Source organism: Buteo buteo, chromosome 26 (assembly GCF_964188355.1).
Source record: "Buteo buteo chromosome 26, bButBut1.hap1.1, whole genome shotgun sequence".
Taxonomy (NCBI): Eukaryota; Metazoa; Chordata; class Aves; order Accipitriformes; family Accipitridae; genus Buteo; species Buteo buteo.
In genome coordinates this window covers 2,083,327-2,109,631 of record NC_134196.1, presented here as the reverse complement: position 1 = coordinate 2,109,631, position 26,305 = coordinate 2,083,327, and the positions used below count along the sequence as shown (strand labels likewise).

The window sequence follows — 26,305 nt, the reverse complement described above, 5'->3', positions numbered from 1 at the left end:
CTCAAAAGAAATGTTGTCAGTAGTGAGTTGCTTGTGCTGTGAGACTCATCACCATGGTAATTCCAGGACTCTTCTAATGTACTCACCCTCAAGATTCCTAGTTGCAGCAGGTTTCAGAAGAGCTTAAAGGAAAAAAAAAAAAAAGGTTTTCTACCTTTCAGTAGTTGGAAATTTTATGTTGCTATTTTAACAGTGTATGTCTAAGATGAAGTATCTCTTTATGTCTTTGGAGTTAGTGTGTTTTAACTGTAGTTTTTCACTTCTGTAGCTATGAGTCCCTGGAAAAGGGGGCTCAAAATGCAAACGAAGAAGGATCTTTAACCCAGCAGAAGTGAGGGTCCTTCCCTTCCATCCTGCCTTCTTGGAAAACTGCTTCTATTTTTCTGCCTCACTACTGAGGAGATTTAGAAACATCCTAGATCTCTTTATGGAAAATATCTTTTTGAAGAAGTGGCCAAAATAAAATGATACATCCTCTATAGCATCTGCCTGCGAGATCAACTTTTTCTTCCTTGCAGCTCTGGTTTTCCCAGTGAGGGGATGGGACTCTGGATGACAAGAAATCCCGGGGGTGCATGCGTCTCGATGGGACCTATCCTGTTGAGATGCTGCTCTTCCTCAGTCAAACCCTGTTTTTATTTCACAAGCCCCATTGAATTGAACGGGGCCGGCTCTGTGAAGGCTGGTCCAGTTTCATATACTGAACTAAGAGAGTGACACACCTACCGATCCGCTTTTTTGAACCCCTGTAATTTAGGACTGAAACCCTGGTCTCCTTTAAAACCTTTGGGAGCTTTGTAGTTCACTTTAGAGCCATGAATTTATACCTTGATAGACATAGACTGCTCTGAGCTCCTCCGCTTCGCTCCAAATTGACTGGACACAGGCTGTGACCTAGAAGATGCTGAGGCGCGTTAGCTGAAGCTGACAAGCCTTCCTCCAAGGCTTGGCAGTTCTGCTGGGACAGGAAGACTGTTGCAAAAAGGTATTTGACAACATCTTCCAATTGCCTTTGAAAGTTTTTCATATTAGGGCCAATACATGTGTTAAATACCTATATCTCCATTATCTTATTTTTTCCAGTGGTTATCACTTGCCCTTTTTTACAAGGGACTGAACTAATTTTCAGACACCAAAAATATCTCCTTCATATTTTAAATGTGGAGGGTAAACTTATATATTTGTATGGCATCTGAAATATATACAGCAGTTGACTCAAACTGTCGTTTATATAAGTAAGAAGCAGGCCTTTAAAGTAATAGTCCCATTCTATTTTCTGTGAGAGCACCTTATACAGGAGTTATTAATATGCAAGATACTAAGTGTGAAACTTCAGCTATCAGAGATGGAATTATTTCTAAGATCCTGGAAAAATAAGTCAGTACTATTATATGCTTAAAATGAAAAAAGACCTATTTTAAGTATTTTTTGATGGCCTGATAATGTCGTCTTGTAATGTGACTTCAAAATATAACAAGACAAGAAACGCCACCCTCATTGTCCATATCCCTAGCTGAGATAGAAGTTTTGGGGCTGAATGAGTGCTTTTAAAAGCTGTATTGAAACAAACAAGGAAGATTAAACAAAAAATGACACGTAACAAGAGGGAAAAGAAAGCAATACATCTAAACTTGTCTTAAATATTTGACAATGTAAAAACAACAAAATGCCATTGAAAATTGTCGTAGGCCTAATTGTTGTGCCTAAGACGAGCTTAAAAGGCTGACTCCCTTTAAATTTATATTTGTTCTGGTTATGCTTTTTTAAAATAAAAAAGATAGTAGGATCAAGTGTCGAAACTGATTAAACAGCTTCAAGATCATAAGATATGTTAAATAACTACTTACCTTTAGCACCACCTGGCAGATGATGCAACATCTGGCTTCATCCCTGCAGAGAAGATAATTAGCCCCGTAACAGACCCCCAAATCACAAGGAAACAAACCAACACAAAACAGAGTATCATGTATGTATAATAATTATGAAGAGCACCAAACCAAACAGAGTAGCAATCTGAGAAAAAAAAATTAACGAGAAGGAATGCAGGTGAACGGGGCTCTGAGGGTGAAGGTTGCACGGCCGAGCGAGGCAAACCCAAAATGCATTTGTGCGATGCTTTCTGTTGTGCACGTGTGAGCCATTTGTGGATCTTGGCCTGGAAAGGAGACCGTTTTGTGAAATAAGGGGAATCTTGCAGTCTGGGGCTTGATTCTCTGCCTATTTACTTCCAGGCGTGATCCTCAGACCTACTTCTGGTCACGATGTGATGGGTCTTAGTGGGCTCATCCACAGTGCTAAAGGAAAGAGGCTGAAGACTGACAGGGGCACAGCATCCTTGACTGTCCAACTTGACGCTACTCTACTCTTACCTTGCTCTGGGGCTCTTTTGGATTGCTTTAGTAGGTGTCTTTAAGACATGGGCTTACTCCAGGGACTGCTTCCCAAAAGGCAGCATGGCCAAGACTGCAGTAGGTTTGGGTCCTTTTACCCCACACTCTCCTCTGACCCTGTCTCGGTGGGGTTTGTACCTTCGTACTTCAGCTGCCATCAAACCAAGGCGCGCCACACGATCTTGACTTCAAGCTGTCCCAGTAGTGCTGTGGTGGCATCCAACACAGCCCTCGCAACGTTACAGAGGCTTTGAACTGAAATGACATATATGAAACACTAACAGCTACGGGGGCCCAGGAGAGCGAGGTCAGCAGCAAAGACCGCGCAGTGCAGATGCACCCTGCCCACCCCGGAGGGAGTTGGAGTTACCCCTAAGCTAGGTGGATGAGAAGTGATCCTTGGCGTTTGGCCTCGGGGCACGTTGGCCTTTTTTTGAGAATAGATTTCTGTGCATAAATCCAGTCAGCTAAAACGAGCTGCTTCTGATATTGAAGTGGTTAATCTATTGCACAGAATCACCTGACACTACTACATATTTACTGATAAAAATTTTGTTGTAAATAAACCACAACAGGTACAAATTACAATGGCTAGGCTACTTGGAGGCATCCCCTTAAACGGTAACCAAATTTTATCCAGGTAAATCCACGCCGGGAACGGACATTGCTATTGTTTCAGACATTTACAAACAAGTTTCTCTGTAATGAAGTTAATCAGTAAACTATGTAACCTCTGGCCTGTGTCACTCCTTTGCTAATCTTAAAGAAAGTTCTCACAGTAAAGAAGGCAACAGGATACAGACAAAGCAGAATTAAGAAGTTTTATTTATACATAGTCTTTAGGGGGGAAAAAAAAGAAAGAGAGGGAAAGGAGGACTGGGCACCTCAAGGAGAGTATTTTTCTTCAAGAAATGGTCAGACTGAAGACAGCCTAAGGTAGGATATTGTCATGTTCTCACTTGGACGTGTTTGCCATCTATTCTTGCATTCTTCCTTGAAACTGTAGGATGCTAGAAGGTTGTTTAAACCAAGCGATCTTTAAAGATCTGCAGCAAATAATTTGTTTGGAATTAAATCAGGATTTCATTAATGGTTATGCTATGGTTTCCAAATTAGTGTAATCCTGAATCTTGTTCTTATTTCTTTAAGTTCCTTCATGAATACCCTATGGAGAGTCAGAGGTTCATATTTTCAATGTTCTTAGAATTTTTTTCTCTCCAATTAGCTTTATATTAGTGGAACAATAACTTTTACATTAAAATGTGATCTTGTAATTTCTGTAATATTATGGATAAAACCACCTTCAGTCTGCATATAACATCGATATAATTCTGCAAACTGAAAAGGCTCTCTTTAGTTCTTACAAGGAATATTCCCTTTCATTTGTACAAGTGGTTAAGCCTACATCAAATAATTTTTCAAGTCTCATGTAAAATATTCTGTGTAAAATTTAAAGGAACAAAAGCACAACTCTCCGATGAGTTTCAGTTGCAAGTGCTATTGTGGAAAAATATTTGTAAAATGATGACCACATCTATGTGAAGGTTTCACTTTGATATTAGTAAGCTTTCCAGATTTCTGTAAAACGTTTTTCACTTGAAAATATTTATTTGCAAAACACAGTCTAAAAGATGTACAGCTATAAGTAACATCACATTTGTGTGTGCTTAAGCAGTCTCTCTTTAAAAATGTAAAAGATATGCTTCTGAAAGGAAAAACGGATAAATGGTTTCAAAATAGTGAAGACCACACAAACGTAAAACATCGCTGTATTCCAGGGAGCTTATTTCTGATTTCACTTTCACTGTTTATACTACTGCCACTCCAGTGACTCCAGTGGGCTGGCTCATGCTTTACAGTGGCATCAGACCAGCCCATCTCAGACTTCCACTAATATATACCTGGAGGAAGGCATATGTACATTCCGGTTGGGAAGATAAGATTAGTTTTCTTTTCCGATAAGAAACTCTTTGGTCTAGACTCATATGTACTTTGCAAAGCAGAATTCCAAAAATCAGTGTGGTTTTCAAATGTGGCGTGGGACAGAGCAGTTTTTTAACAAGCCCTGAGATTATTTTTTTTACTGTTGAAGGAGTGTTGCCTTCTCTTCTTGCTCTTTCAGAGGCCCAAGCAGTGCAGGAGGCTGGCATAGAGCTTTTGTGGCATTCCCTGTGGATGGCATAAAGTTAAAAATCACTAGCCTCTTCCTTTTCATTTTGGGATTGTCCCACTATCTTTTAGAAAACTCAATCAACCAAGTAATTACTAACTAGCAAACGACAACTTAGGTTTCCATGGTGAACAGATTCCTTTCCAAAGAGAGACCGAATGATTTGTATAATGATTGTGTGTCTCACAGTTAACACCAGTTTTTGTACCTGTAGTACCTTGACCAGTCTTTATGAGTAGCAGTCTCCACAAACGGTAAATGTAATTAAAGAAAGACCACCCGCTCATTAAACCTATGCCGAACAATAAAGGTCAGCATCAAACCCTTGCTGTCCTCACCCTTTACGTGTTTTGTCACCGCTGCAGCTGGCAGGGACCAGTGACAGTTTGCATTTGATGAATGAAGCTGTAAATTCACCTCCAGGCTCTTCCGTAGAGTCCCCAGGTGCCTGTATTTTGTCTCGGGTCTCTGTATGTCTACATTGTTTATTTAAAGGGCATAAACTTGGGTTTGGGGAGTGCCTTCTGCTATTCTGCTTCTGCTAGTGTAGTTCTCAGGGCTCTGGCCTCTTCTGGAGCAACTAAATGCAACCATAATTAAACTTATTGTTAATAATAAATGACACCATTATTCTCATTTGGTTTTGTGTCACATTTTTCCAGACATACATCTTGCTGCTTACTCTTGAAGTGGGACCTCAACATTTGCTATCGGCAAAGGTGTGCTGTGGACAATACAGCGATCACAAAATGCAAACCACTTGCATGGCTTCTGCAGCACGGTAAAGTAGGAAGGGCAGAAGGCTGCAGAGCAAGAGCATGAGACCTTGAAAGTGAAAAAGTAGCTGAAACGAAAAAGGTTATTTTCTGGCACTAACTGAAGTGAGAGAAAGGAGAAGGAAGAATCCTTCCTTGTCACAGATTTGAATTATTGTTGTCATTACAGGTGTTCCCTCTTCGCAACTGTTAGCACTTCTTCATTGTTTCTGATTCCTCAGAAGTGAAGGACACTTGCCAGGGAACCGATCTGATGTCAGCAAAAATGTTTTTGGAATGCTTCTAAAGCGCTGTTAAGTAATGGTCACCAATAAACAGTAGTCTATGATTTCTTTGTACTACTATTGTCTCCAATAAAATGGGACTCAGCATCTTCCTGGAAATATGCACTATTTTTCTCAGATTCTCTTCTTGGAGCGAATGAAGGAATTGTGTTCATGAAACGGCAAGATGTGGCTTTCTCTAACACAAGATAGGAAGTAGTTTGCAAATAACTTTTAAATTACTGTTTTCAGCTGTTTGACATGGGCTTGATTTTAATTACACCATCCAGGGACTGCTAGGTGGTGGTGTCCTTGTAGTACAGCAAAACAGGAGACTTAAGTTGTTTGCATTTTTGAACCTGTTATTTAATGGGCAAAGTTAAGGTAGTCTCCAGATACTGTGTCGATCCCAACAGGAAAGGTTGCCATTCCTTGCACCACTGCCAGTTTGTCGTTGGCTCAGAGGGGAACGGTGCTGGATTACGGAGATGCTTCCCATCAGAACCGCACAACTGCGCGGAGCGGCGGGGCTGGGGCCAGGCTGGGAGCCACTGGACGTGGCATGGCGAGAAGGTCGCGTTTCACCACTTACATTAGGAGTATCTTCCCTGTTCCTTCGTGGTAACCTCACTTTCCCCTTTCAGGCTCTAGTGGAAGGTTTATTTCAGGTTCTTGGCTTTCTAATTAAGCCTCACTCTTGTCATCCAGTGCAGTTGTTCCCTGTCATGATGTATTCATTCAGAATTAAATAGAAATTAACATGATGTTTGAGTCTTCTTCTAGCTTTCACCAACGCCATAGGGTTTTTGGCTTTTGTTCGGATTTCTTTTATCCTGCTGTGAGACCTAATTCAGGTTGCTAGCTTCTCTGTGGTGTGGATTGCTCATTCTTGAACATTTATACAATTAGCTGCATGGTAACTTCCAAGATTTTTTAACTTAAGTACCAGTGCCAGACATTTCCACCAATAATAAAGGAGTGGCTGAGAACGGCTAAGTTACTTTTAAAATATCTTGCAACGTATTTGTGTAGAACCGGGGCCACAGCAAATCTGAGCCCAGATAATGCAGTCTTTATGATTATGCCTTGTTTTTGAAATGGATGTCTGGAAGTGGAAACTTCTCTGATAAATGCAGTTTCACGGTAGTAATAGAAATTGGGTTTGCATTATGATTTTTCAGGTGTCCTTTCAGAGCCAATGAGTTCTCCAGTGCAAGAGGCCGATGTGTCACCTTACGCACAGTACAACGGCGTGCCATTTCCCCAAGTTCAGCCTCAGATTTCATCACCACCTTATTACTCCAACCTCGGCTTTTACCCTCCGCAGCATGAGGAATGGTATTCCCCCGGGATGTACGAGCTCAGGAGAATACCCTCAGAGACCTTGTTCACCAGGGAGACGGAGATCATGGATATGCCTGCAGCCAAAAAGCCTAGACTGGGTCACTCCACGGGGAGGGTGAAAGGAGAAGAGCTCTGTGTGGTCTGCGGTGACAAAGCCTCTGGCTACCACTACAATGCTCTTACTTGTGAAGGATGCAAAGGTAGGATGACATCAATTACAGAATACCATTCAGCTAATAAGCACAGCAGTTTCTGAATATTTTTTTTTAATGTCTTGTTACTTTTATCCGAGTCATTAAGCATTTTAGAGATTTACGTTTGGATCCGGTGTACGCTATTCTGTATTTTCCCCAAGGCAGATTGGCAGCATCTTCCACCATTGTCCTGTGACCATAGAGCACCACTGGCCAACCCACGGCTCTTGAGCCATCATTAGCTCTTGGTAACTGAAGAATAGCTTCCGTGGGGGGACCTGGCAGCCTGGCTCTGCTGTCTTGGAGGCTGTGGAAGGAACCAAACCCACTGGGAGTTCAGTGCTAGGCTGCCCTAGAAATCAGCTGCAAACCCAGCCCAAATGCCTCCTGCAGTGTGCGTTGAAAGGAACTGAAAGCCATCAGCGCCCACCTGCAGCCTGTTCCCAGAGTATCTCTTTCCCTCAGTTCCCAAAGAATATGGTGGGTGTCTTCGGGTTTGTGAAATGAAAGGATTGCTAATTCGAGATTTTCTTCAAGGGATAGCCCCTATCCCTACGGAGGGAGCTTCTTCAGGAAACAGGCGGTATCTTTAGGATAAATATCTTGCTGCTTAGGAGAACAGTATTCACAAGTTGGTGTCATGATAAATGGCATACCAAAAATCATTACCATTACTGGAAACACGATTGCCAGATATTTTAGCAGAGAGGGGCAAAAGGTTATACAGATAGAATAGCAATTATACCTAAAGACGATTACTCTGTGAGAGGGCTGAGGTACATTATAGAAAGAAAAATAATGCCCCAGTTTTTCATTCTACTCTGTGAATAAGTATTTCATTATCATTTCTGTTCTATGGATAAAGGCTAAAGCATGGACATTACTGGAGCACTAAAATATCTTAATGTGGAGCTCACTGTCACTGAGAGTGGACTTTGAACTAATTGGGGGGTTTTGCTTTATCTATTACAAATTTATTTCTGAGGGCACAACAGACCCCACTGGCCAACCACTCTAAAACATGGATACAGTCAAGGGTCATATAGTTTACCTCAAGAATTCCAATAAATAGGAGATTCATTTCTTTCTGCTGTCCGTGTGAATAGTCTCAAAGCCAAAAAATATGAATTAACTCATATGAATGCTGTCATCATAAACCAGATTAAACTCAATTTTAATGTGAAGATTCCAAGTAATGATACTCTTACTCTGTTAGTAAGCTATTCCTACTGTTTATTAACTTCATTATTAAATGTCTTAGCAATTTTTCAGAGACTTACAATTACAAACTATGGAATGTTCTTAGGAGAAAGGTTAAAACCACCAGGTATGTACTCAGACTAAAACCCGTAGTGAAAGGAAATATGAGTTCATCTCTCTACTGATTCAGTTTGAATCACTCTGTGTAACCATAATTTTACTGCTTTACTGGGATAATTTATTTTCTGTTTTCGCTTGGCTTCATGACTGCAACATCAATTACAAAGAATAGTACCCTTGATCAAACATAGTAAAAGTTGAATTATTTAAAGATAATGCATTCTGCTTCTACAATAAACTTTAGAGGTGATTAAAGTACCAGCTGATTCAGTAAAAAGATGTGCTGAGGATAGTAATTCCATTTGACAAGGTGAAGGGAATACTATGTTTTCTACACCTCTGATCATTCTTGTGCATCTATGGAATTTTTCACATGGGTATACATTACCCTCGATGTATGGAGACCAGAATTGGGCTCGGTACTTCAGTTCTACTCTTAGTGCAGTAGAAGAACTACCTCACGTGTCTCACATCCAAGTGTGAGCTTAGCCCTTCTTTTCGGCAACAAAACTGCTAATTCATACTCAATGTGTGTCCAAAATAATACGCAGATCCCTTTCTGCAGGACTAGTGCTCACCTTGCAGCACCCCTGCTCCATTGATGCTGTGGACATTCTTATTCAAAGGGGGAGGCTTTGCACATATTTTTATGGGATTCAATCCTCTGTGATGAATATGTTAAAATTGTTTTCATTTCTTTCTTGGATAATGCATTCAGCAACAAGCTCCATTCTTTTTGTTTTTCTTCCTTGGGCAGAAGGAACAATAGTAAGATCTTATTTATCGTCCCTCATGATAATATTAATCTAAAGATATGGGCAGGAGTATACACTTCTATATATATTTTTTAACAGATTACCATCCATTAACAAATAAGTATGAACTATTTCATTAATATTTTACATATTATGCAAAAGCAGATTAAACAGAACATTTGCTTTCATACAGCATTTTCCTGTGGTACTATACAAAAACAGAAAAGGCTTCCTTGAGGTTTCTCTCACCTCTAATATATCACTTTAGAAAATGCTGCCTTGGTTAACAATAATAGCATCGCTGTTGTGGTTCATAAAGAATGAGGCAGTTCAGGCACTGTTACAGTATAGGGAGCAATATACTGTGCTTTAAAGCCTGCTGCTGTCGAGGGCATTTCTGAGACAACCTCTGCAGGCAGACATGGAAGACTTTTTGGTATAGCCTCAGCCTGCGCAGCGATACTGGGTTTTAAGCCTTTTTCAGATGTTACAGAATAAGTGTGCCATAGTATCGCGCTTGTTCAATACAGCCACAGAGTAAGCTCAGCTGAGAGAAAAGCTAGTTGTGAAAGGCTGCCGCTATGAGTTTTTGCAATCTTCAAACCACTCTGATATAACGCTTGGTGGCTCTCACGCCAGACTGAGAAGACCTCCTGCCAAGCAGGGTCCCACTTCAGTCTTCTCCTCGCGCTAACACCCACCACGTGGGCATGGGGGGAAGGAACGCCGGACACGTCCTGGTAGTCCGAGAGAGCGGAGCAGGTGCTTTGTTAGCAACTGTGATCTTCAAAAACTTTTAAATTGAGAAACCCAAAGCAGTTGGCCATCAGGATGGCGAACAGAGATATTTACAAAGCTTTCATCTACACTTTTAACAGCTGTCCTCCTTCAACTGTCATAATTTCCGTAAGGAAAATCAGCATCAGTAACATCAGAGCAGCTCTAGCCATAATTAATCATATTCGTGACTAGCTAAGAGAATAAAGCAAATTCAACATTTCCAGCCAACATGAGCCTTTTGTAATTTGGCAAGATCAGGTAAAAGTTAGACTGTGCCAGAAAAACCTTCAACTTTGGGGGCTACCCCTTCATTAGTTTAACAGCTGCCATTTCTGATTTACCTCTGAATTTTTGTAAAACTCTTTCTGGTATAGAAGGTCACACATAAAACATTTCAGGCAGTTTAAGTTAATTTTGAATTATCAGTCAATAATATATCTAGAAATTCTGTTCATATCAAAAAGCTAATTTCAAAATTAATTATTAAGAAGTCTGTTCAAGACAACAGTGATTCAATAATCACTTTATGATAAAACTGAAGCAAGAGTAAGGTTAAAACTACTTTTTGCCAAAAAATTATTTCACTTTTCACTTCACATCATTTCACTTTTTCAAAAACTTTATTTTCAAGGGAAAATATTTAACTGCTTGAATCTTGTTGGTTCCTAGCTTTTGCATCTGTATTTTTCATTCTTCTTTCACATTCTTACATACTTTAAAAAATTCACTTACTAAAGTTCTTTTTCCTTCCTCTTCCATGAAAAAGCAAATGCACACCTTGTGGGTAGGGTGAGCAATAAAGTCATCAATTGGACTTACAATGTCATAAATATTTGTGCAGAGCTTTTCAACATTTACTAATAATTAATGTGTCATAAATTACAGGATTTAAATTTAACAAATAAAATTCATAAATTATGTAAAGCAGATACAGTTGCCTTTAACCAACACTGAAAACCTACAGCTTAAATCCAGGCCTTTTTCTCCCTTCCTTTCCCAGTAAATGGTAATGTATTAAACACCACGGGAATGATGAATAAAAATAATGCCTGGGGCTGCTGGAGGTTCTAAGCAATCTGCATTTCAAAAGAGACTGATGCCAGTCAACTGTATTTGTCTGAAAAGCAGCCAATAAAACAGACAGCATGGAAGAGATTTCAAGAAGGAGTTACAGCAGATTCAGAGAAATGTCAGATTTTTTGTGACCAGATAGTGGAATTGTTTTACTGGTAGCTATACATTGGTGCTTGGAAGAGATTATGCAACCACAAAAACATGGGCCAAAGTTTGGAAATTGTCATCTCACAATGGCAAAATCATCACGTCTTCTGTTATCTCTCCTACATTCAGCGGGACAGTGCTGGACGCATTCTGAAAACACACAGACAAATTCTGCAATGGACAAAAATTCAGATTCACATCTGAATTTACCCTACAATTTGAGTATGGGAGACTGGGTCTTATCTGGTGCCTGTCTTAGTGCATCAAAGTGCCAGGTTGGAAAATGATGGTGGTTTTATTGTGCCAGCCAGTGGCGATAAGAAAGCAAAAGCTTTGTGAATAGCTCTGGTTAATGTAAATTTACGCAGAGCTCTAGTTTGAAGTACACTATAAATCAGCGATGTGCCAGCAGAAGATCCCAGGAGTCTATTTCAGAAACCCGCCCTCAGATGGGGAGGAGACCTGGTTCCCCCTGTAGCTGATGCTAAATAGCCTGTGCCATAGGAAGGACAATCTAAAAAGATTACGATGACACAGTGAGTCACGCTAAAAATTCAGGAAACGTTCATGTCATCGTTGGCAGCAAAGACTCTGTTGTTCTGTGATGACTCCTTTATTCAATTACATTTAATACCTTGGGCACCCCACGCTTCGCCCACAGTGCCGCTCCCCGCGGTGTGCAGGCAGCAGCCTAACAGGAGATTTGGACAGGCTGAGGAAAGGTCCCCCCAATTTCTTGGATCAGTTGCTGTTTGCAGTTACCACTGTGCAATTTGGGAGTGAATCCAGTGAGGATACCAGTAGAACTGCCTGTGCAGGTGAAACGAGGTGACTGCTTAACTCATCAGGTGGATAATATTTAGCAAATGAGTCTGGAGTATCTTGTAAACGGGGGAAGAGGCCACATGTACAATAGGCAGATACGGGGCAGCTTCCGTATTAAACCTGGGGATGGGCAAGCAGAGCAGTATGTGGAGCTTCCACGGCTCCCAGGAGCTGTGGTGAGTTACTCAACCCTCTGTCTGCACATCCTGCACCTCAAGAGACTTAAAAGCCTCGTATTTTTTTCACTGGCTATTTGTATGGTATCACCCTACAGCCCTAGTGCTGGTGCTCAACCTGCTCCTGGCAGGTTTCAGGTTTGGCTCTGGATTTTCCCAACATTCATACTTCCAGGACCTTACTTTGGGCTAATATTTAATGTTTGGGCCTGTGATTTATCATGTTAATTTGTTAAATTATATGACCTTGATACTGTTTTCAATACAAATATCAAGAATATAGTCATCCAGGCACTGAAGGAAACTCACGGTGCAGCAGAACGTGTGTCATTCAGAAAACCCAGGTGCTCTTCAACTTGATTACTTTGCTGCTTTGAGTGTTTTCTTTTACCTATGCCACTGCTGTGTTGTGCAGGGTTCTTCAGAAGAAGCATCACAAAGAACGCAGTATACAAGTGTAAAAATGGAGGCAACTGCGAGATGGACATGTACATGAGGAGAAAGTGCCAGGAGTGCCGTCTAAGGAAATGCAAGCAAATGGGCATGTTGGCTGAATGTATGTATACAGGTATTTGCATCACGTAGTCAGAGTGCGCGTCAAATACTGTATTTAATTAGGCTGGTTTTAATAGTAAAGCTATAAAACATGTCATCTGGCAGGTAGAAGGTGCTTTGAAGATGATGTCATGCCTGTGCATCAAATCCTGTTGAAAAAGACAAATGTACTGCTAAGCAATGGGATTTAGTTAGTGGTCAGGGACACAAGGGTGTAAGAGCTGAGCAAGCGGTGAAGGAAGGGCTGTCCTGCACTAGGTGACAGCCTGTAGTCGGCTTGAGGGGGAAGGAAAAGCAGTCAGGGGAAGGGAGTCTCCAGGAGAGTCCCCAGGAGCGAGGAGTTTGCAGTGCTGGGGAAGCCAGAGCAGGAAAGTCCTGGCGCTTCCCTTTGCTGCTCTTTCTGGGTCTCTCCTTGTCAAGCTCGTGCTAGCCAAGGCCAAATTTTGGCCTTCAGACAATGCCATTTTCAAGCAAAGAAAAGGACTGCCACTAGCAGGGAGTTTCGGCAGACTTGCCAAGTGTATGTTCCCAGACCTCACGCAGCAATCAGGCAAAGCCTGCTAAGGGCTTGCCCTTTTTTATAGTCTCAATAACTCTCCCTGTGGCACTACAGATTTTCCTGCCTTGCGTATAGGCACATAGGTAGAACCATCTCCAGAAATGAAACTGATGGACTTTAATAATGTTTCATATTAAAGAGAATATTCTATTCAGACTGAGAGCTTATAAACTTTATTGAGCTTCACATCGGATAACTTAGAACAACAGGGATATTAGAGTGCAATTTTAAACATGTTTAAAACTCCATTTTGAGTCAAATGTTGGCCAATCTATTATTTTTGCAAGCTTGCTCCTGAAAAAACTCTGTAAACATCTGCTCTTCTGCCTTCCATGAACAGGGCTACAATTTATTTTTCTTGATGGCTCCAACCATTTTAGCATACCCGTATGTGTGAAACCAATTTAGGTTCATACAGGAAATTAATCTACTTGGAATTTTTAATATACTTCTATCCCTCAATCTGATCAGAGGATGCTATATTAACTGTTGGTTTTGTGAGAAACAATAAGCTCCATCAATATTTGGAATGCATTGCCAGCATAATGTAATTAATCTTTCATTCTGCAAATTGAACAGGCTACAAAGATCCTGAGATACGACATATTCTCGTGCAATATGTGAATATATGAGCAGACACCACCACTGCGATGACAGCACTCAATGTGTCCCTGAGTGTCGGAGGAAAAGAACTCCCCTGTGGTGCTGATCCCACATCCATTGTTCCAAAATTTTGAGGGTTCAAAATAGCCCGAGTGACTCAGTACAACAAAAGAAACCCACCCATCACCAAAAAAAAAACCCAACCCAGGTCAGCGTAAATAATACTGGCTGGGCACACATGAAACTTTTAAACTGGCCTATCGTTTTCACAAACTGGCATATGTGAAATAAAAGCCAGCGAGTGCGACTGCCATCTGACTCTCTCTCTGCAATGGAAACACTGGGCGTCTTGTGTTGCTCATGACTTAACCATAAGCATGCTCTAATGCACTGCAATGAGGATGTTTGGCAAGGTAGTATTTAATGGCTTTTAAGCAGGAGTGTGCTGTATAATTGCTTTTAGTTCAAGGCAATCCAGGACAGTAAAACATGAAGCTTCTAGTAGTATAGAGCATTTATTTGGGGGAGAAAAAAAAGAAAAAAAAGACTAGGAAATAAAAGGGTACCTTGAACTTTGTTTCACTTACTCATTTTGTAGGATTGTAATTGCAAGCTCCTTGGATTCTTTTCTCCCCTCTGAACAAGGAGGTAAAGTCTTATAAATATTTATGGCACGGCTACTCAACAGTCCTACTCCTGCCCTTTATACACAAACCACAGACAGATCAAAATTACTAACCATCAATTTCAGTTATTTGCCGTCATTTTGATATAAACTGCAAGTTTCTTGGGTGAAATATCTACCTAGGGAAGACCCAGGTTCTGCCACTCTTCCTGGAAGGTGATAACCATTTAATACCCATTGAAACCTAGCTATCGCTGAGGTAAAAAGTAAAGTCCTGTCTCTCACATGAGTTTTCCAGCTAACTTAAATGGAGCCAGAATAGGATATCAAGGTACTACTCAGTAGCAGGAAGCATGAGAAAAATCTCTCTTACTGCCTAAGGCAAATGTAAACCAAATTTCCCCTAGGAAGGAAGGTAGTAGACCAGATCCTCAGCTGGTAGAAAACAGCACAAGCCCATTAACACCACCAAAGGAGGCACTGAATAATTTAGAAAAAGAAATCTATGATGCTGTGCTGCAGCACAAATTACATGGCTCGATACCAATTATTATCTCCATCGTTCCTATTCCTCCCTTTCAAGGTATTATTTGCAGGTCTTATTTTAATCATGTAAATTTCCTCTTCTCTCAGCGGTTCAGGTAGGTTATTTTATATAGTGCTTAAACAGGAAATTAAAAACATTCACAACAAAATTCACTGTTTTCATGGTATCTTCCTCCACCATCATATACTCACTGAATGAGCCTCTTTTCCTGCTCTGCGTTTTTGACAGTGAAGAATGGGAAGGATACTTGAGAGAAGCTCAAAAAAAACCCACCAAAAAACCAAAGAAAGAAAGAAAGAAAACCTGTGCTGATAGATTTATTTTTAGATGAATACTTAGCTGTTTACTTTTTCATTTGTGCTTTCTGGCTGTGTTCCACAGGTTGTGTAGAGTACCTATTGTCCCTTTCTTTTGTTAGCACAAGCAGATTGCTAGTTTTTATGACATCCACACAAGGAAGCTCCCTGGTTCAAGGCACTGAAATGTAGTCTAGAACAAAAAAAATCCCCACAAATGCAAAAATCATTTCATGAGGGCAAGTGAAACTCTGTAGTAAACCCAGGGCTTTATTCAGTCCTCTAATACAATGAAATACCAAATAGAAAGACCAACCCGGTAACATTTTAAATAAATACATTTTAAAGGTACATTTGCCAGCCTGAGTTACTTCTGAACCTCCATTTTCGGCTGTTGGTGTCTCTCTATAGTGACACTGCAATGGCTAAAGCCCTGGCGTCCTCTCTTCTGAGCGGGCTCTCTGTGCGAAGATTTTGCACTACAGCCATAATATCGCTTAAAGATTATTGAAAACATCCAGTGCCCTTTGTGCAAGAACAGCGGCACCTTGATTCCTGTTTTGGATGGGATGAGGAGGAGCACACGTTTGATGACAGTCCTCCAGTTGTTCCCATTTATCGCGCTTTGGTTCGCGTCTTGGAGCAGGTGAAGGGGTTTTCTTTTGGATGAAATGGAACCAAAGACAGGCTTCAGCGCGCTCCCACCACTAACGGGTTTTCTGTCTGTAAGACCAGATTCGAGGTGGTCCAAAGCAGGACCCCTGACACGCGCTGTGTGGGTGCCGGGTCACCAGGACCAGCGGCTTTGCTCTGTGGATGGGCTCCCGTTGGGCTAGACTGCTCGTGAGGGTGTACTTAGTGTGTCTCGTTAGAGTCGCATCCAAAGATAACGACACGTTCAGGAAACGATCTGCACGGGTAAGTGGGTTTGTTAGTGTAAAGGGCATTCATGGGCATGTTTATGTACCTATTCAGTGCCTGAGGCATATATATAAATCCAATTGCCATCCGTTGTATTATGTGTTCTAGGTCTGTTAACAGAAATACAATGCAAGTCAAAAAGGCTACGGAAAAATGTGAAACAGCCCCCAGATCAGACAGTCAATGAAGATAACGAAGGCCATGACATGAAACAAGTGACGTCTACAACTAAAATATATAGGGTAAGAAAATTCTTGTAGTAGTTCGTACAGTAGTGGTGATGTTTGAGCTAAATGTGGCTAGTACAGTGAATATAGAGCACTTGCAAACTCTCTGGAGCTGTCTGTATTAATTAAAACTCCAACGCCCACCAAGTCAAGGAAATACTTGGAGTATAGAAGTAGCTCTGATATTTTTAGTCAAAACTCAATAAAGCATCTATAAAATCCATAAAGTATTTTTTCTGCGATACATATGTCAGGTATATATCATATACAATGAGGTGTGGTATTAAGTTTGACCGTACCTAGTTATTTGTTAAACATTTCCTTATTTCTAATAATAACCCACACAAACTCATGCAGTTTGGAAGCATTATACATCTCTCTTCTGTACACTTCTACAGAAATCTCAGTGACAAGCAAACCTCTTGTCTGCTTGTCTCCAAGTATGAGAAATAGATGTATAGCTTGTGCCTAAAGCAAGAGATGCTAGATCATTTTTATGATCGCATTTCATGATGGGCTTTTTTTTTTTTGCCAGTATAGGAGAAAGTAGAATTTGCCCCAGAACAGCAGAACCTTCTTGATTACATCATGGATTCATACAGCAAACAACAAATACCACAGGAGGTGTCAAAAAAACTAGTAAGTACATTGATTAAGTCATTTTTGAGGTGCAGGTAATGAAGCTGAGGATTACACAGCAGAAAATACTTGTACTCAGCCTAAGCAGGTGTAGTAAGTGGTAGAGCAAACTATGGGTAAAAGCTTACAGTTAAAACATGCTGCAAGTGTGGCAGAATCTCTCCCATTCAGTCCACAGTTAGACCACATCTTTGTTTATCAAACTTAAATGTTAAGAAAAAGCTTTCAACTCTGGAAATACACTTTTATGCTCAAATCTAACCTTTGCTGATGGGAGCTTTGTTATTTGCATTGTCAGTACAGGCAGTGATTTGAGTTCAACTTGCAAGCTTCCTTTCTATAAAGACACCAGCCTGGAAGCTTAAAAATATTTCATTTTTTTTAACCCAAATTCCCAGCATTTTCCAGGTTTGGATTTTTGTTTCATCCCCTCTTCTTCCCTTTTCCTCTCTACCTTCTAGAAATTCCATTTTCCCTTTAAGAGCTCCCAGTTTTCATGGTAGAGTGGAAAAACGTTGGGAAAGAGGGAGAAGAGGAAAAAAGAGCTTAAGAGAGATTTATTTTTTTTACAAAACTGTCATGTTCAATCTTAAAAAAAAACAAACTAAACCAACCCAAAATCACTGTAGAAAATGATTTCCTAAGGCATCAACTTTGAAAACTAAAAGGAAGACACTTGCAGGGTGAGAGCTGAATAACCCATAACTAACTCGTGCAACTTATTTCCATGGGAGGTCGAGGGGGTCAAAACCAAAAATATATTAGAAAAAAAAATAGACAAATTCATGTATAACAAGGCTTTTGGTTAAATATTATGGTACACACAGAACTTCTAGCTCAGGCAGTGCCTAAATCATCGCTTCCTAGAGATGACACTGAAAGTGAGACATGTTTCAGAGGAAAGGATGATGGCTACTTCTTTTACTTTTTAGATTTGCCTCCCAAAATACCTGGTTTTGACAATCATTGGAGACAAATTACAGTGTTAGATGGACCTCTTGCCTGATCCAGCCTAATGATTCTTGTATTTTATGCTCTTAAATGTGAAGTGACAACGAATATTAACAGATTTTGTTTGGTTTGATTTTCAACAGTTACACGAGGAATTCAGTGCTGAAGGAAATTTTCTGATTTTAACAGAAATGGCTACCAGTCATGTGCAGGTTCTTGTGGAATTCACTAAAAAACTACCAGGTATATCCACTGCGTTGGGGCAGATTTTGTTATTGCAAAGTTTACATGCCTTTCAGGTGCCATTTGGTGATTGTTGTGTATATTTTGAAGACTATATAAAAATGCTTCCTCCTCTGACACATATGCATTCTTCAGATACTGTCTAAAGAAAAGGAGCTTTGTGCTCGGAGGAATAGTAGGTTGAATAAATCCAACTCTGCCACTCTGAGATACGGCACTCTTTACCTGTTGACAAACGGAATGCTCAGAGAATGGCTTGTGTCTCTAGGGAGATTTTATTTTCATATATCACTGCAATGCCAAACCGTCTGCCTCTAAATTACCACTAACGCTTGCCAGACTCTGCTTCACTCACTTTGCTGCCTTTCTAGCAAAGCCTCTAGGTCCTGGCATCCCCTGAATTGTGAGTCCTAAACAAGAACTTTCCCTAGTTGGTGGCACGCATGGTCCCTTGCATGGCGTGTTATGGACAAGCACTGAAAACCTGAGTTTATCGTTAGTATTTTTTTAACTCCCAAGTTGATATTACCTCAAGAGTGAACACTGGGCATGGTACAGGTTCCTTGTAATTAAAGAAGGTGCACTGTAACACTTAGCTGCATGAAAACATTATTTTCCTGGTTCTCCCATCATATTGACATTTCCTCTGTGTGTTACAGGCTTGCTTCAAAGCCTAGCACTGCAGCTGTAACTATATTTTTTTATGCTAACTGGGATACTGGCTCGCAGGAAATGAAGAAGGGAGAAGCTTTGTAACTGAATAATCTACTATCTTCAGTGTTGACTTAGAGCACATCTGGCAGGATTTGTCACCTTTTTGTTTCATTCTCTATCTTCTTCCATGCTTCCTCACAGAATCAGGGGGTGGGTATAAGGTGGGTACCTGCTTTGGCAAATATGAAGAGAGTTTCCCAGGATCTTCAGCTCCCCGTTCTTCTTTAGAGGAGCAGCTGTGTAGTCACACAAGTTACCAAATTTCTCCTTGTTTCTTCAGTGGGTTTTAGAGCCTTTCCCCTCCAGAAAGAGAAATGCATATTTAAAACACAGCTGGAAGCCTCTATATAAAATAGTATATTAGTCCAAAGGCAAGATGAAATATTTAAAATTCGATGCTTCAAATGCTGATTTTTGCCATCAGAGCATGGAAAGGGCTGAAAGCAGCATGGCAGTGGGAGAGTCATACAGAGAGCTCTGGTGGAAACACGGCAGAAGATATTGGGGAGCAGCATCAGGCTAGAGAAAACCCCCCACCGTTGGTTACACTATGCTACTAGATTTTGCTTATCGTGTTCCTCTTAAAGTAGCATGAACACTGAAACACAAGTCTAATTCTCATAAAATTCGGCGAGGTCCAAATCTGTGTCGTTTTCTGGAATCTGGATTTCAGTTTCCGCAGCACTTGGCAACCCTACTGACATCAACACCAAGGTTACACACATGGGTAACACCTCATGTGCAAGAACTTCAGGACATGAAAGTAGCAGGGACTTTTCTGTTGCTGCCTCACCTACATCTCATGTCTCCCCAGGCTTCCAAACCCTTGATCACGAAGACCAGATTGCTTTGCTGAAGGGCTCAGCAGTAGAAGCCATGTTCCTCCGTTCAGCGGAGATCTTCAGTAGGAAACTTCCTACAGGACATACTGTCCTTCTAGAAGAAAGAATTCGCAATAGTGGTAAGTATCTTGTTTAACGAGGAAACAGCAAACCACACCATTGCACTTCTGTGTCAGTAGTTTGCCCTTGGAAAGCTAGTAAAATTGTTTATTAGCACTGAAACAGGTTTATCTGAATATTGTTCTTTATATTAACTAGAACAAATCTAACTCGGCCTTGAGTCTAAAGGTCATAAGGTAAAGGTTTATTTATAAAAACACTGCAAGTACTATGAATAACCCTATATCAAATAAACCCAGTGCAAGTCTCCAATGATAAGCATGAAAGAATGTTGAAAAAGAAATATCACCATTTCAAACTATTCACATAAAATACCAATATTTATGCCTTCAAATGCAATCACTACAAGAAGGAAAGAAAAAAAGATTTTAGGATATTACTGGAGATGACTGAAGGGAACCACCTATTCATAGGGTCAGTTTGGTAAAATTGAATCACACTGCACAAGGTGCATAGAAGAACTGTAAACACAGCATGTTCTCAGTATGTTTTCTGCTTCTTAAGGTCCATCAAAGGCTCAGTGGCTATGATCTATTCTACTGGTTCTGGACATAAGTCTTAATAATTACAAAAAGCCAAAGAGAGCTGGATATTGTTTGTTCCTTAAAGCAAGCAAAGTCATGTTTTGCATTGTTATGTGTTCTTTGTGCTCCACTGATGCAATACTGAATGTTTTGCCTTTTTTTGTATTGACCAGCAAACTTTATCCAACCCTCAGCTCCCTATCATTCAAAATTCAAATGTAACAACAATTCTGAATCAGAGAGTCTGTCTATGGATTCTGGCTTCTGGCTTCCTTTTTAATGGTCAGAAGGAGAAAAGACAGGAGGCCATTTAACCTCAATACTAGTCATAGAAATGGGCTTGAACTCAGTTCTGAAACTCTTAAAATCAGTAACTTGAAGGTACTACTGCTGTATGCAAAATTAGGCCAATACTTATATATTTGAAACCCTGAAAAGGAGTTAGGAAACTAGAGAATAACTCACTTGCTGAAAGTATATAGTTAGTTTGGCTTAGCACACTCATTTCTGGGCTTATATTTTGTAGTTTTTTGTATTTCTTCCATTTTGATTTATTATAAGAGGCTATTGTTTGATGGACTGGAAATGGTGACTTCCAGAGTGATATGAATGGCTTCTGGTCCAGGTTCTGCAGGCAGAGAAGTATGCCAAGAAGGCCAGAGATATTTCCTGGAAACTGTAATGAGTTGTCATGGATCCAAATGTCTTCATTAAGAGATTTTTCTATTGGATTATAACCAAATTTTTTGATAAAAATAGGTCTTAGAGAAATGAATCCATATGAATACATGATTACTGAAAGCTTCTCTCCTCTGATCTATGGAGTGAGTATCAACTTTCTTGTCTGAGGTGTCACCTGTTCATAAAAAATAGAAGCAGGAAATACTTTGATCCAGAACATTACATAAGCCATTATGTCATACCAATAATTTTTTCCCTACTGATAATTTTAAAATAGCCCATTAATTCTCTGCAAGGATTGAGTCCAGATGAGGTGCAATATTATTTTTTGCAAGTTTGTACTAGACTTAAAAATAGCATTTCATATTGTAACATGACTAGCTGGAATATGACATTTTATCCTGCAGTAATATTATTTACCTGTCATGAAGCAGGTTAAAAAAATAGCATTTTGTGTAGAAGAAAATTTCAAGACAAGTAACGATTTCAAATGTGGTATTATTTATTCCAAAGGAAGATTTCCTGCAGTTCTTCTTTTCTGGGTGTGGGGAAAACCCCCAAGGTAAATTAAAAATGAGTTCTGGATCAGAACAAAACCTGGGCTGAAGAGTTCCCAAGAAAGAAATGAAACGCAGTAACTTTTTTAGTGTGTATATATACATATATATGTCTTATTGCTCTTGGAAAAGGCTCTCTAAAACATCTTCCCTCAAGCTAGGATCAAGTTGGGGACATAAGAGGAAGTACTGCTGCTAGAATTTCTCCCTCCCTATATTACAGGCGAATAATATATTATCCAGCTTACTTGCTGTTGGCTGCATTCTTTCCTTCTATTAATAGCCAGAATACAGAACAAAATACCCTTTTCTATGTATTTTATTTCTCTACTCTGTGCAAATTCAAGCCTACTTAAAAACATTTTCCTTGGCTGCACTTAAAGGGGCTGTGAGAGCAAACAACAAAAGTGGCTTCTAAACCTTTGCATTTGTAGCAGTGTTAACTTAACTGCTGCTACGGATGCTATTTAACTGTTAGTGCTACTGCACAGACCTAGAAGTGACTCAAAATTTCCAGTGTCTCTCCTTTTGGGCTGACATTGGTGCATGCTAGAGCTTATCTGTCAACCTGACAATGTCTCTTTCACGAAAAGGCTTAAATGTGTTTTTTAAATGCCCCTCTGCCTATGTTTTCAGTACTGGCAACTGCCTGTCACTTAGTGGCATCACTTCCTTTGCACCAAAAATACAAACAAATTGGTTTATAAGAGGAAGGATTTTTACTAGGTAGGTCTGACTCTCTTATGCTTCCCAAGTGCATTTCTTAGTGTTCACTGAATTTTCATAGGAATCCTATTCATAGTCACACAAGCTATCAGAGTTTTTTTTTTGTTTTGACTTTAAGAGCCCGCATTGGTGCAATTTTTCTGCATATTTTGTCTTAGTTTAGGATAAATTCCAGAATGACACATTTAGGCAAATTGAATAATTTCCAGTTGTTTAAAAATATCTGATACTGAAACAGCTTATTTTTGTGGTTTAAATCCTGGTCGTTTTCAGGTATCCTGAGTTTAAACAAAATGAAAGAAAGGCAACCAAATTCTTCTGTTATCATTGCTTACGCATACAGCTTTCAAAAATATTACATATGCAGTTCACACACCTGCACATCATAGGACTCAACACCAGGGCTCTAAGTTGAATAGTAGCCTGTACCAGATGTGATATTAAGGTAGAAACTTAAGCAGTCTCTTCCAGCCTTAACCAGTAAGGACAAATGCTACTAAAAGTGGCAGCTGGCCATTATAGACTGGTCCAAGAGATAAGACTGGCCAGAAGAGTTTAAACCCAAGTCAAAGAAGAAAACCCAAGAGAATAACACATAAATTTGGAGATAGGGACTTTTTTTTTTTTTTTTTACATACACCTCACTGACAAAAAAGACTAACTGAAACACCCTGCAAAGACAATAGAGAGCAGCAGAGGAAATGCAGTGATAGTTGAGTGAGAGTTTAGAAATGAAATTTATAGGTAATGAATGAAGAAGCAGCATCAGGATTATTCATGGCTCCCAGTGAGGTCCTAAACACTGTCAGGCCATTGGCCATAAATTATTGCTGTTAGTCAGAACTTCTGTCCACATATTTTTATGTGCAGACAAATGTCTGAATGTCACGTAAGTCCTATTGTCAAGCCTTGACGTCTGTATCCATAAAATCAGGGAGGGCGGTGGGGATCCTGCCTAAAAGTCACAAGCTGTCCAGACTTCTGTCACCTGCCACCATGTCCACTTTGAAGCTGCTCTCATCTATTAATATTTATGCCTTCCCCAGTCTGATTGTATGGAACGGATTTATTTTTTTTTTCTGATAAAGAAGCCAGAGATCTGGTGGTGATGACCTTTGAGCATTAGCAGCTTTCATTTTTATTCTCATGCTGATGAGGTGTATTATTTCTTTGCTTGAGCATATTGCTCAAGTCCTGGTGCATCTCAGTGACTGTCTTTCTTTGTGTCCTGATGGTCTTTCGCCATAAGGTGCTATGGAAATTCTTTCATTAGCTGCTCCTGAGACTGAAATCCTCTCCTACTCACTCTAATATTGAGACTTAATGAGAATACAGATATTTTATTTAATGTTAATGAGAGCTTGTGCGACTTACTCATCCTATTTGATGCGTCACTACGCATACACCACGTTGTGACTGACTGACTAACTCATTCTGTGAGAGGCTGACATCCTAGTAATTTAATGCTTAGTTTCTTTCTGTTGTTTTGAAAGCAAATTCTCCCCATTATTGAGCAGTACAATATTTTTCAAAACCAGTGCTGAGATACTGAATGTTTTCTCAGTGAGCATTTATAGCTTGTTTTCCTAAGGACACCGGCTTTCTGCGGTCAGAAAGAGACACAGATTTTTATGTCATCATTTTATTCTGCAGGGCAGTTCTACAAATTGCAGTATTGGGGAATAAGATAGTATCTGATCTGGACAGAAATGGAAGAATCCAGACCCAAATTTTCACTTGGCAGCAGGACACCTGACATTGTGAAATGTACTGTTGTCTTCCTGGATGGGTTACAGGTGCTGAAGTACAGTGGGATCCAAGGGAAAAAAAAAGAAATAGCCACAATTTCAAAGCATTGGCAAGAGGCCACCTTTTGCCCTTGAATGTGGGATACAAAGTTCCCACTGATTTGGACGAGGGACTCCTGCAACCAAAGGCAAAATTTGGCAGCAGGATAATGGATACCTAATCACTTCCGTTGCCTTTGGCTTTTATTATTTGATTATTAGTACTGCGTAATGGTGGCACTTCAAAACCCCATTGTGCTGGGGTTCGTGCAGAGAAACCAAATGAAATGATCTTCACTGCCAAGTCCAAAATGTCGAACCCTCCCAATGGTCATGTGCATCCATGTGGAAGGAGACACTTACCCAAAAATGGCACACTGGCCAAAACATTTAGAAATTAGGACCACTTTAAATTGCAGAGTATAGGAAAGACCTTTTCTGTTCATATACGGTCCTGCACAATCTACCACACCGAGTTAGCCAGTGCCATGTTCCTAAACAACAAATGAAGTTGCTAGAAGTGTTTAAATCGTATCTACAGAGTTAATTTATACCCATGAAAACAAGAACAGATGTCAGGGGACCCAATCTCTTTTCTTCTGCATAAGTGTGCTTCTCCAGGCCAAAAACTTATTTAGACTCGACCTGTGAAGACTAGCTCAAGGCAGTGCAGATGCTGCTGCTGTGTACCAGACCGCACTCCTCTCCTGACTGCAGGCACTCAGGCCACTGCCAAGGGATGCTATGTGGCAATGTCATTCGCATCCTCCTTGCAGGTTTGGCTTGTTTGTTGTTTGGTTTTTGTTGTTTGATTTTTTTTTTTAACTAAGGTTCCTTTGCTCACTTGCAATGATGGCTTCACAGTGATCCTGTTGATTGCTTTTGAGAAGATGGGTTTTTGCTACCCTGATCGTGAGTTCTCCCTGGCATGTGCTAACCTCTCATTTAAGTTGCCCATTTAATCCCTACAAGATGATGACAGAGGAGATGTCACGTGCACATGATCTGGTGTATCTTCTCTACTGACTAGATTTTCCCCTTTTTGGTGAATTTGGTCAGTGTTTAAATGGCCACGGGTGCATTTAAATAGCTTAGAAGAGAGAGCTCACAAGCAGTGTGGAAAGCAGTTCTAGTAAATGAAACACTGTGAAAGATAAGATGTAATTTTGCAAGTAATTTATATATTTTATTTTCATAAAACAGCTACTAATATACCCCTGGTTTCATATCCACTGGCACCTCTGTGTTTATCAAGAAAAAAAGATCTCTTTATCCATATTAATCACACAGTGCCAGTTATGGTTAATTAGTACTTACTCTCAAGCTTTCTTCTTGCAATAGATTAATCTATTCAGCCAAAAGAGAAGAGAGAATAGTCTCAAAAAGCTAGCAATACTGACTTGATTTCACAGTAAAAACATCTATTCCAGGATTACGTTAACTGGATGATTATTTATGGCCTGACACTGCAAACCTTATGAAAGCAGCAGTCATCTTACCTTCAGAGAGAAACCATAGGAACAAAACCCTAAAAAAGGCAAGGTCTAAAACAATGATCTGTCTTAAGCTACAGATAGGAGTGAAATTGTGCAAGAAGGGGTGCTGAATGAATAATGCTCATGGGTTTAAATCTGCTCCAGGCTAATGCCGCAAGGCCGTACTCAGTAAAGCTAGTGTTTCCCATTGACTATGCTGGGGTTGACAGCCAGTCATGCGTTAACATCGCGAAATCAATCAAATTAATTGCAGTATCTTCTGCAGATGGTAAGAGTTGGGCTGGTGGTTAGGTAGAAATCTGTGTAATTCAGAATGACGCACAATGCAACGTGAAGGAGGGGCATGTTCTTGTTGCCATAATGCTGCATGAAACAAAGCTTTTGAAACCTTCTTGAAAAAAAGTTACGGAGGAAGCACCATCAACACGGACCGGGAAGCTCTGCTGTCTGACACGGTAGAGTGCAGGGCTCTTGTCTG

The 26,305-nt window shown here is 40.2% G+C and overlaps 1 protein-coding gene across 3 annotated transcripts in view; it reads left to right on the top strand.

Annotated features, from left to right (window-relative positions):
- NR1H4 (nuclear receptor subfamily 1 group H member 4) overlaps positions 1-26,305 on the top strand; it is a 33,714-nt gene that overhangs the window by 2,268 nt on the left and 5,141 nt on the right. Inside the window, exons 2-7 of one of the 3 annotated variants that reach the window (XM_075057862.1) lie at positions 6,781-7,143; positions 12,630-12,770; positions 16,429-16,562; positions 17,088-17,186; positions 18,281-18,380; positions 19,909-20,055. In XM_075057862.1, coding sequence (XP_074913963.1) covers positions 6,781-7,143; positions 12,630-12,770; positions 16,429-16,562; positions 17,088-17,186; positions 18,281-18,380; positions 19,909-20,055 — 984 coding nt within the window. Of the gene's footprint in view, positions 1-6,780; positions 7,144-12,629; positions 12,783-16,428; positions 16,563-17,087; positions 17,187-18,280; positions 18,381-19,908; positions 20,056-26,305 lie in introns of all 3 variants that reach the window. The other 2 variants (XM_075057861.1, XM_075057863.1) reach the window with 2 other exon arrangements.